At 44.3% G+C, this 12,253-nt stretch overlaps 1 protein-coding gene across 2 annotated transcripts in view; it reads left to right on the top strand.

Annotated features, from left to right (window-relative positions):
- Window positions 1-8,249: 8,249 nt before the first annotated feature.
- The window catches only part of DOCK8 (dedicator of cytokinesis 8), a 94,086-nt gene continuing 90,082 nt past the window's right edge, over window positions 8,250-12,253 (top strand). For both annotated transcript variants that reach the window (XM_075410549.1, XM_075410548.1), the window contains exon 1: window positions 8,250-8,437. In XM_075410549.1, the coding sequence (XP_075266664.1) occupies window positions 8,385-8,437 (53 nt within the window). In that variant the 5' untranslated portion in view covers window positions 8,250-8,384. The remainder of the gene's footprint in view (window positions 8,438-12,253) is intronic.

Here is a 12,253-nt window from a genome sequence, read left to right as displayed (position 1 = left end):
ACTGAACGTTAGCCTGCTCTGTTTTCCGTCAGGTGCCCTGAGGAGGCATGTCCGTGTGTGATACATGCGTACAGTTAATTCTAACGGTGTTCTGAACTCGGTAGCTTTTTGTGGGCCATAGGTTCAGCAAATCGGTAATACATCTTCCATTTTTTTCAGCGTCAAAAGATGTAATAGTATTAGGGGAGGCATGGAGAAGAGGTGGAGGTTTGACCAGTGCATACTCCTCAAAATGCAACTGTGTTCCCTGCTCTCAATACACGGTTTAGTAACACGGGTCTGAGTACAGACTGATAAAAGTATGTTGAGCTTCATCTTGTTTGTTTGTTGTCTCATATGGCAGTACATAGTATTTATCCTTGAATCTTCTTATACTTGCGTAGGCTAAAACATTCCTTTAATACCGATGATGTTTGATGATATTCCACTCTAAGTTTGCTTTTACTTTAGTTGTTATAACAAGAATGTAAAAGTCCGGTCTGAAAAAATAATCAAATAACTTATGTAATCCATTAATTCAGCTTGTCCTTGGAGATAAAACTATATTTATTCCAACAGAAATACCTATGGCTACGTGATTGTCCAGATAATGAGTTCTAAAACAAATTATTAAAACCTTGATTTGTGAGAGAAACGCAGGGTTTTTTTGCTTTGGTTGTAGTTAAAATAACTCATGTTGTCCTACGCTGTAAACCTTCTGCCAGCTCTGTCAGCAGCAGCAGCACAAGCTTGAAACTTGTGAGTTTAGCAAGGTGACAGGCTCAGATATCTTTATTAAATAAGGGTAGCTGACAAGAATCAGTTGTGGAGTTTCTATGTGCTTAACTGTGGAAGGCAGCAAATCTCAGCCATTCATTGTAGGGTGTGTTTAGTCTGTTGATTTGTAGAGTTTTAGGATCAGTATGTGGTAAAATGCATCTTTTCGCATTCTTGATTCAGCCACTTGGGTCTTCCCCTTGTATGACACATCCTGTTTTAAAGGAAAAAACTGATCAGTTTTTCAACACTGTATCTGTTAGAACCCTGACAGATGGTACCTGTTTTTGCTGTCCTGAGACTGCTCAACTTTACATATTTCTGTTATTAAGGGATCGATTAAGAAAAAGTTTAAGATATTCACTGCAAGAAGTCTGTGGGGTAAAGGAAGAAAAAACCATAAACGTGCCGGGAACCAGCAGCTTACCATCACAGAGCATATAAAAGGCTGTAAGTTGTCTTTCAAAAATTAGACTATTTGTAATACTGAAATTTATTTACATGTCAGTGAGACATCTGGTGTTGGGGAAGAAAAAGGTGATGAAACCAGTGTCCTGTTTTGGCTGTTCTGCATTTCAGCAGTTCACATGACATAGCTCATTATTTTACTTTTGAACAACATTACCTAAAATAAATACTGTGGTTTCTGGGTTTCCTTTTGGTTTCTTTAAAGTTAATATTCAAACATTAAAATTTTGCTGTATTAACTGTCTTTGTGTTTCTACTCAACTGTGTAATAAAGCCTACTGTGTAAAGATAGATGCAAAACTTGCATATTTTGTTGTGACAGCTAAAATGAGAAATGCAAACCTAAATCCTGATTCTAAGATATTTGTAGACCAGATATACAACATCAGAAAGCAGTAAAGCATTGATGGGTACGAGGAAATTGCATGTAATTATTACTTTAGGTGGCTGCAGTTGAAATAAGCTAGTCCTTTCCCAAATACTGAAGGTCTCGGTGAAGCAACGCTGTTCGCCTCAGACCGATTCAGATGATGGACGGAAGTGTTTAGGGCTGTTATTCTTTGAGGAGAATTGGGGAAGCGGACTGTAAGAGCCACGAAAATAAGAAAGAGGATGCAACTTACTGATTCCTGGTAGAGTAGCAAGGGGAGCGTGATCTCATTCAAACAACAGAAAATCATTGGCATTTCAATATTATGTGGAGTGACGTGCGGAATCAAACTCCACAACTGCGAGAGTTATCAAGCAGGTCTGTTTATTGCGGCGCCGGGTGCAAGGGGGATCGCTCCTCCTAACTTGCACACCGAGTCACGACGCATGCACCTATTTATTACAAAGCTTATCTCAGTAGGCTGGGCTCTTGTAATTATTTCTAGGAATTCATTATCATACTCCACCCTCCTTTAGCACTTGCACAGTGTCGTCTGGTGGTCGTCTGTGGGGGTCTTCTGGATGAAGGCTCCTAGTCTTCCTCGCTGTGTGCTTTCAGCTTTGGCTCAAAAATTCCTGAGTTGTCTGTGTTGGCTGAGTCCCAAACCATAGAAACAGTTTCAGCTGGAGAGTTGCTTCTTACAGACAACAAAGTTCTGGTTATCGGTCCTTGTTTCTCTTCGTCTGTCTCGCAAGCAGTCCCTGTTAGCTACATTTGAGCCACAACAGTCCTTGTTAGCAAGATTACAAAGAGCAGAACTAAACTAAATAACAGTGTTTAACTCTTAACATAGCTGCATAGCTATATAGCAAACTAAACTAAAGCTATAGCAAAATCGAACTAAACATCAATTTCCCACATCAGGAGTATCACAGTCTTAAAGCATCATGGCTGACGAGGAGGTTCCTTTAAGGTACTGCTGGTCTGTACGGTACCACGTAGTTCAGCATCACAGAGAAAGGAGTTGCTGCAAATTCATACAATGATGCCAGATTTTGTGAATTATAGTTAACCCGCAAAACAATGCAGAAACAGAAGTTCAGTATTGTGCTCAGTCCAGTAGCTGCTGAGCAGGCCCATGTGTATCTCAAAATACAAGATGGCAAGCAGAGGCATAACTTTAGTATGATTTGCATACTCCCTTGGGTACATTTACTTCTGTCTTGCCTGTTACCTGTGTTTAACTATTTCTTCATTACACTATCTCCATTTTCTTATCTGTACTTGGATTGACAGCTTCTCCTGACAGCTGGACTTTATTTTTCTTTGAAGAATGCAGATTATTCACATGTTGTAAGAGAAGGAAGATGTTTTAAAAACACCAGCATTACTTCAGTCAGTGCACCTGCTTTTTAACCCTACTGCTTTTTATGACTTGGGTGTTCAATATGCTGTTATGATGTGAAAATGAGACTATTAGAATAGAGGTATGGCTTGTATTCAGGATTTAAATATCAACATACATCACCTAGCGAGATGCCTAATTGTACGTAAGAAGATGGTGACAGTAAGGGAAATTTTTACAGTGTTGCCTCTGCTAAAGTTCTGTTTACTGTGAAGGTGAGCAAAGAAACGTTTCTCTCAGAGAAACTCTCTGTTGAGCATCTGGCCAGTAACATTTTTATTTCTCCAGAAGAATTTGCACTGACGAATGGAAAAAGAAGACATGCTTTCACATAGCCTTTTTTTTTTTCCAGTCAATTGTTTTATGACAAAACAGAAGGCTGCAAAGTGACCTAAGTTCCCATTCTCCTGTTTCACCAACACAGTATTGAAACTTAAACCTAGGAGTGATTTTTTTTTTTTTTAAGGAAGGTTCATTATTTCATTGCCCATCTATTTAATACATCAGTATAAGTAATAGAAAATTCCACTTATTTTTCTGAGATTTAGCCTGCTAAATTTCATATAAAATTTTTTGTTTGAAACAATCTTGAATAAATCACTTAGATTTTATTGCATACAGTCGAGATCTATGCTAGCGAGAGCACTGAACTTACAGCACGTCAGGTTCCTTCAAGGAGAGAGTGTCCAGTGGCACTGGCTAGATTACACCCTTCTAGCCAGTAATGTAGGAAGGTGGGCTGTGAGCAAACACGAACAGTCACTGTGTTGCGGGCAGGTACTGAGATCATCAGTTTTCCTGCTGGGGTGAACCTCCAGATATTCTTACGAGGTAATCAGACAACAGTTATTCATTACTGAAGTTACATGCTGCTGGTGTTATTTTGCCAAGGATGCAAACTTACCATTGTAAAAGATACTGAGAAAACTCCCATGGACTTAACTCAGCTGCTGGTGAAGCATCAACGGTGACACCTGAAGTGTCGGCAGGGCTTTGTCATCCGTGACTATCCCGGGACACGAAGCTGTGATTAACGAGGGGCGTGATGCTGTAATACTCTGTCACGCAATAGCGTTCTTTGCAGGGATACTGCTGACAGTGAAGAAGTGACTACTAATTTACTCTTTTAAGAAAAAAGATGTTTGGAAAAGTGTGTCTTAACAGAAAAAAATCCTCTTGTAGGTGGCGTATAGACATGCCCATTACTGTGTCTTCCAGCGTTTCCCCCACGCCAGCTTGCGAGCTCCTCCAGAGCAATACGCAGCAGCAGCCGTTCTGCCCAGACGCTCACACCCAAGCCGTGCTGTCGTCACCACCACTCAGCTGCTCTTTGTGGCTGGGCCTGCAGCTCCTCAGCCTGCCCAGGTACAGCAACCAAGTGGAGGTGGACCCGCCACCTCCAGGTCAGGTTGCAGGAGGGAGACCAAAGCATGGTGAGAGCATTTGAAGCCCAAGTGGAATGAGAGGGAAGCGCGTCTTTATGACTGATTCTAGGGCTAAAGAGATGCAGCTCTGGTACGGACCACCATTTGGGATGCATGTGTGTGCGACAGGAGGACGGGGATAAGGAAATGGGGAACGTAAGCATGCTTCCTACTCTTGTATACAAGACCCACCAACAGCTGCTGCCCTCCAAGCAAGCTAGGCTTGGAAAACCGTGGTCTGCTCTGAGCTGCATTGTTTTCTTCACTTTTGGTTTTGTGCTGCCTTCACTGGCACCTGGTTTGATACAATTTTTCTAATGTCCTGACTGGAAAGATCTCATTCTACTTTTGTTCTAAGGATGTGATTAGACTTCACGACCTTGTATACAGTAGGTTTGTTTGTTGCAGGAGTTCAGACAACAGTATTTAACATGAAGCTGGAGCAGTACTAGTGACAATACTTAATTGGATAAGATAGCTTAAAAAAATCGATCTATGAACAGCTCATCTGGTAGCGCTCCAATGAGTTAAAACCTTGTAAACTTTCTTCATAAATCCCCTTATTCCCCTCCCCTTCTTTTTTCCCCCCCAAAAAAAGGCAATGGGATCACTGACATAATAGATGAAAAGGAATATTCGATGGGTTTTGCTGCTCATGTGCTGAAGTAGGCTACTGATAATTCAGTTCTTCCAAAAAGATGAAGTCTTAAAATGATCTAAATGTTTGGTCTGTACCTCCTGAATATACTAGCAGTTTTGGAAACCTTACTTTTGTGTGTCTCCTCAGGCATTTTTTCCTGCATGTGACAAAATATTTTTGAGTAATCCTTCTGTCTATGCTTACCAAGAACGTATGAAACTGGAAAATAAATAGTTGTATCATTCATAAATGGGTATATTTCTGCAGGCTGAGATGTTATCTGCATTGCTGCTAGCTCGATTTGTGTGGCCAGATTTGGCAATCAACAAAAAATGAGGTAGTGGTTTCTTCTTGAGTAGTTGGCCGTTCTGGAGATACAGCTAGGAGAAGAAACATCTTCCTGTCTTAAACAAACAAACAAAAAACAACACTCCAAAACCAATTAACCATAGACTTCAGTAAAGGAGGAACGTCCAATTCCTTTAATGGGACCTGCCGTGAGCAGAAAGACAAGTGTGAAACCTGGCCAATACCAAAACTGTTGTCTTACTGTCTACAACCAGACAATGTACAGACTGGTTAATAGAGCTGTCTGCTTTTTCTCATTGCTTATTTTTCTCCTCCTTAGCTTGTTAAGTTTCTAGAAACGGAGGTATAGCACTTCATGGAAGCTCTTCAAATTAAACAACGAACAGGACGGTTACGGTTTTCAGAAGGAGTCTCTTGAGAAACAGGAAAGACCTGACTTCCTACTGTGGATGAGCAGCTCTTCTAGTAACAGGTTATCTGCAATGCACGGTTAAGCTACCAGAAACAAATTCCATGTGACAGCAAGGACCTACTCTACTAGTGGAGAACTGCATATCATTTTTTCCTCCTATTTCCCTTCTTTTATACAGGAGGTAGAATGAGGTGGAACTGAGAGAGCCCACGTCGACATGCGCAAAGAGTACATAGGAAGTGTTTCTTGTCTGTCCTGCAGTGGTCTAGACAGCACAGAAACTGACCAACTGGTGTTTATGTCATAGCTTTTTTACGGCATCTGAAGGAGAGCATGGTTTATCTCTAAGCTAAAATTCTGAAAAGCAAATAGGAGAGAAGCTCCTCTGTCCACCAATTTCCTGTAAGAACAAAGACAGTAAGTATACCAGAAGGCCAAGATGTTTAAGTATTTCGGCTGGCTTTTGGATGCGTTAGCTTTCAACGGTGCTGGGGCCCTCGACTCCAGGTAGAGGAGGTAAGAAATGCAGACCATTGATCCAGCAAAAAATGAAACATTAGGCATCTCAGATTACGCCCTCAAAAATAGGTGTGCCTGTTTGAACTACATGGGTTTATTAAAATTTAAAAAAGGTTACATTTTTCTTGTTCCTTTCCACTGTTGGCACAACACAGTCGCAGCCGCCAGTCAGAAGGCAGGTTGCACGCTGTGAGCTGCTTGTGTCACACGCCCGTTAAAACCGCAGCCAGCCCGTGCGCTGGAGGGAGTTGTGAGGGCAGAGACCGTCTTTCAACGGACACGTGCGAGGGCAGGCAAGAAGAAGGGCAGTGTGAAGCAGTGTCGTGCCGCGGCACTCAGGAGTTTTTTTGTCACCAACACACGCGCCAGGTCGTAGCTACGGATCGGTGATTTGTAACTACGTGATATTTAAGTTCGAATTACACATAGGTAAGTGGCCTTAGCTTTATGTCAGCGGCGTAAAGAAAGGATGAGTTTGGTGAGTTAAGTTCTCTGCAATAAAGTGTATAATTTATTCTTCCCAAAGCAAATATTTGTTAGTTAATACCACCCTGTTAATAGTAGATTTTAATACTTTCTGGAGTTTTCAGACTCGTATCTGAGATCTTACCCTGCTGTAGATTCTTGTGGATTTTTTTCCCCCAGAATATATAGAATCATAGAATGGTAAGGGTCAGAAGGGACCTTAAAGATCATCTGGTTCCAACCCCCCTGCCATGAGCAGGGACATCTTCCACTAGACCAATATCCATATTCAATATCCATTTTAAACTCCTTTTATTTACTTCTGACTTTTGTTAAATCTTTCACCTCTTCAGCCTTCCTGCACTTCTCCAAGGGCACATAGCCAGTGCTCTTCAAAGACTGTAGGGGTTAACATTCATATCTGAGACCACCTATACTTAACGGTGCTCTGCAGAATAGTGAATCCCGCAGAGTGAAAGGTCATGTTACTAGCACAATTTTAGGCCTCACTGTTCGACAATCTTCCATTCCTTGCCTCAAATCACGCTGCTTTCCTCTAGATATTCTGCAGCTCACTGGGAGAGGAGAGACAAGCTATGACTGCCTTTCAGTGAGTGAATCCTGATGTTGTTGCCACCAGGGCATGGATTTAATAACAGCAGGATAACCTAAAACCGAATGGCCTCTGCTACCCCAGAATTCACCTGTAGAAACCATGTTTGGCTTCTCTTTCCCCTTCCAAATCACGTCTGAGTTCTGCTGATCTGCAGAAGCAGTGAAAGCCACGCCAAGGCTGGGAGAGAAATACCCATCGGGAAGCATCACTTCATGACCCAGCCATGAGATGCTTCATAAAAACGGCCTTTTTAAAAACCCGAGCAGCAAGTGCCGGTGCAGGGAAGAGCTGGGGGCCCGCTTTGTGCCCAGCCGAGCTGGTACCTGGTGTTCGTACTTGTGAGCTTTCCTTACGCACTCGGGCAGTTTTAGGGGTAAGAGAAACACACATCCCGCGAGTACTGGCAACCCACCACCCGGGCAGAGAGCTGGTCAAGGTCCTACACCCTGCCCTCTCCACCTGCCCCGGCCGCTCCGTCGGCGGGGCCGAGGGAAGGACCCTGGCAGCGTCCTCGGCCAGAAGGGCGCGGGCCGCCGCTCCGCCCGGCCCCGAGCAGCCCTGCCCGGGCCTGCCCTGCCCCGCCTCGCCCCGCCGGGGAAGGACGGGCTGGGGCGGCGGCGCGGGGGACCGGTCCGGCGCCCACCGGTACCGCTGCTCCCTGTGCCGGCCCCGCAAGGGCAGCGCTCGGCCCCCCGGGCACACACACACAACCCCCCCCCCCCCCCCCCAGCCGTCGGGGCGAGGTGCGGCGCGGCCAGGGGTCGGGGGCGGGGGGGGGGGGGGGCAGCTGTGCAGAGGGGCAGATCCCTCCCACTCCGGCCGATTTCGGCGAGGAAGGTGAAACGCGGAAGTCGCCACCCAGAGCTGTCAGAAGACGGTCGGGTTTTTAGCCCGGAGCGTGTGATTAGGAAAAAATAAATAAACAAAGCAAAGCCGCCCTGCGCGCCTGTCGCCGGCGTCAGTCCCCGCCGGCAGCCGATACCCGCGGCTGCTCTCCCGCATGGCGACTTTACCCGCCGCAGACAGGAGGGCGTTCGCCCTGAAAATCAACAGGTAAGGGGCTTGCCTCGTGCCTCGCACCTCTCCCTCGCCGGTCGCAGCCCGGGAGACCCGGGAGCGAACGCCCGGCTTGGCGAGCGCGGCTGCGGCGGAGCTGGCTCCGACGGAGCGTTCTCGGGCGGAGCCGGCCGGGGGTCTCCTGCCCGCCGGCGGGGAGGACAGGCCCGGTCTCGCCCCGGGAGGGGTTTGTGCCCCGTCTGTTCAGCCCGAGCGAGCCCCGGGCCCGCTGGGGAGGCTGCTGGCCGGCGGCGGGGCGGGGGGCTGCCGTTCCTCCTCCGCACCCGGCGGCAGAAGGACGCGGTCCCTGCATCAGCGCTGCGGGGGGGCGAGGGGCTGCGTGGGGCATCAGCGCTGCGGCCGCGTACATCCCTGGGACTTTGGGGGTTTTTTTCCTTTCGCCCTTTCGTCTACGAAAAGAAAAAAATGCTTCTGATGATTGAAAATAAATCTGTCGTCGTGTCCCCCCGCGAATAAATCAGAGTTCGGCTGTTGGAACACCATACTCTTTGCAACTGAGCTTGCTGTCTGCTAGACTTCGGTGCCTTTTCCCAGGGAGGTGCCGACTCTCAGCTGCTCTGCGCTCCGTGGTGGCAGCAAGAAACCAAGACAATTATTCTCGTATTGTTTGGTTAAAGGAAAACACAGGCCTCCTTTTCAAGAGTCGTGTCATCAGAGACAAAAGCTGTGTTTCCAGGGTGTTGATACAAGCACACGGTAACTGAGTTTGCTGACACATAAAAGAACACATAGCGTAATGGTAATATAAACTGCAGATAAGTCTCTGTGCCAGAGAGAAAAGTATGTAGATAAACTCCACCTCCCCAGCAATTTATTGGAAGACATGGGGTTTGCAGTCGCAGAGGATAAAATTAGCTCTGCTCTGATATGCCTTTCCCATGGCAGAATACGCATCAGTGTACCTTTCCGTATCCTTTGGGAATTCATTATAAATTTATGGTGGAGTATTCACAAGAGTGAGGCATCGTGTTGAGAAGCCGTCAGCTGAGCAGTTCTCTAGAGGATCCTGCCACGATTCCCGATCGTTTGGAGACTTGCTTGAATAAAGAGCGTAACTGGATGATATTTAGAGGATTTGGGTTATTTTCTTTCTTCCTATTTTTAGGGTCAGCCTTCTGGCAGCTTTTCCCAGCTGTGGTGATGGTCACTGTTTATCTGTATGACTAAAGCCTTACAAAGTAGTGGAATCATAACAGTTAATCTGGCTTCATTTCACAAAGGCTCACAAAAGTTTTGCTAGCAAGAACTGTTGTGAAATTAAACCATTGCTATTATTTTTAAAATTTATTTGTCTTTTCATTCAATAGTGAAATACTCAGTATTTTTGGTAGCAAATTAAATATTCAAATATGTGATTCATCGTGTCCTGAATATGATTCCAGTTTAACAATCTGCATATTTAATTTTGCAAATAAGAATATTCTCTTTTTACACAGTGTGGTAGAAACTACTTATATTTGCTAGCAGAACATCATGTTTCCCTTTCTTCAAAAGGAGCAGGTCATTTTTACATGACTCAAGTGCAGTTTGCTCTACTGACGGTAGAGTGATACATCTTCACAGGAAGTGTTTTTAACGTGGTGTTCTGGGTTTTTTTTGAAGGATTTTTTCGAAGTAAGGAAAATTGTGTCAGTGTCTTAGGTTTCTTGCCTGTACACAAAAGGCCAATTTACAGCTATAAAGTTTTGTTCCTCTTTCTTCAGAGTTCCTGAGTTCACTTCTTCAAAATGCAGCTCCCAGTGAAAGCTGGATGTTACCGGCAAGACATAATTTACAGGAGGTTTTACATTGCCTGTATGATTGCTCTCCATTCACTACAGATTCGCATGCAAGCTCTTCTCTTTCTCACTCTTTCCTTGCTAGTGACTTGACTAAGCTATATGCTGTTTTTAGGAGGGCCAGCAGAAGTTTAGACTCCGTACTGGTTCCTCTGTACAACAACAGCTGCCTCCCTGCTCATTACATAAGCTGTAACCTGGTGTGTTCGGTGAACTGTGATAGATACCTGACCACGCTGTTCTGGAAAAAATCAGCAATGACATGATCCAAAATGTTGTGTTAGTGGTCTTGTCATGATTTAGAGTTAGTGTGAGTTATTGATCATGAGCACTGGAGCTGCAGATGCTTCAGGAACAGCTGCTACCTGACAAGCATCATGTTTGCTTAAAACGAGGTCCAATTTTAAAACCAGGCCTTCAAATGCCTTCAAACTTGCAAGTCGCGTATGCAACCTGCCCACATAACCATGTCTTCCTATCACTGTATTCTTCCTTCCACCCATCTGGTGTGTGTTGCCCCAGCCTGTTGTTTCCTGCCTTTTTTAATCCTGCAAAGACTTGCACATGGGTTTTTAATGCATGTATGTGAGTAGTTCCTTCTGCTTTAATGAGATAACTTTTGTGTATAACGATGTTCATCTTGTACGTAGAAGTGAAGGAACAAGCCTTTAGTGTCCCTCACGTTAGGCAGCATTCCTACTACTTACCTGTGTATTACCCGGAGCTAAGTTGCGGAAAACTGAGCAGGACTTCAGAAAACACTCTCTTTTCTCTTCAAATAACATTATTGTTATTACCTGAGAAATTAAATTTCTGTCCAACTGTATACATTCTTCAAAATGAAGCCTGAATTATCACTTAAAAGTAAGCTGTAACTGTCTTTCCACATGGCCTCCTGCACAGGATAAAGGAAGAGGAAGAAAACCCTCGTTAATGTGCAACACTAAGAGACCTTCATGGTGCTCTCCAGGAGTGCTGGGTGTCTGTGGTGGTTGGAAGCCAGCATAGCGCATGAAAAAGCAGATCATCCTTGTCGAGTGAAGTGAGGCCTAGACAGCGATTAGAAGATATCTGGATTGCGTGCTGTGAATGTGTCTACTTTCCAGTCACAGTATTTATACTCAGAAACTAAGAAAGCTGAAAAATAATTTTTTTAAAGTGCTGAGAAAAGCAAGTCATCATTGCTAAAAGTGTGCACTCTGACATGTACCAGCTGAGCAGTGTACGTCCGAGAGACCTTAAAAGCTGAATTTTAATCTGTTAGGCTTAGCAGTGTGTTAGAATAAACATAGCATTCACGGAAGAGATTTTATGGTTTTATTACTTTTATTTAGCTAGTGTATTTTATTATTTTATCTTCCACATAGATCTTGCAGTATTAGTTATTCGTTTTGATTTCAGATGAAGAAAATTATGTTTTAGGCATCTACCTGGGCCCTGGCCCCCAGTGGTATACACTCAAAACATTTCAACACATAAATTACAAAACCGAAAACCACCAAGAGCAGCAGTACAGCTCCCTAACATATCCCTTAACTTTCAGTCATGTGACCCATGCAATTAAAAACCCTCCCAGTAGACATACTCCTCAACTCTCTATGCAGGCAACCAATGTCTGCATTTTACAGCTGTTATAATACAAATTTTTAGCATTTACTTCTGTCACTTAATTTCCTTGTCCCTGAAATTGCCCAGCTGCCAAACAAAAGCTTCTTTTCCTGTTCTAGTTTTAAGAAGTGTGCTTAAGGATGAGTTAACACACATAGATTTATAATGAAAAACCCAAACAACACACACTACTGGTATTAAACAGTATTGGTATATTTTTTGTATATATCTATGTAAGTGTATTGTATGTGTATATTGATATATTACAGAATCACACAGATCACAGAATGGTAGGGGCTGGAAGAGAACTCTGGAGGCCATTTGTTCCACCCCCCTGACAAAGCAGGGTCACCTACAGCAGGCTGCACAGGACCGTGTCCAAGTGGGTTTTGAATATCTCTGGAGG

Source organism: Opisthocomus hoazin, chromosome Z (assembly GCF_030867145.1).
Source record: "Opisthocomus hoazin isolate bOpiHoa1 chromosome Z, bOpiHoa1.hap1, whole genome shotgun sequence".
Lineage (NCBI taxonomy): Eukaryota > Metazoa > Chordata > Aves > Opisthocomiformes > Opisthocomidae > Opisthocomus > Opisthocomus hoazin.
Note: the sequence above shows the minus strand (reverse complement) of the source record. Positions and strands in the feature narration are given on the sequence as shown.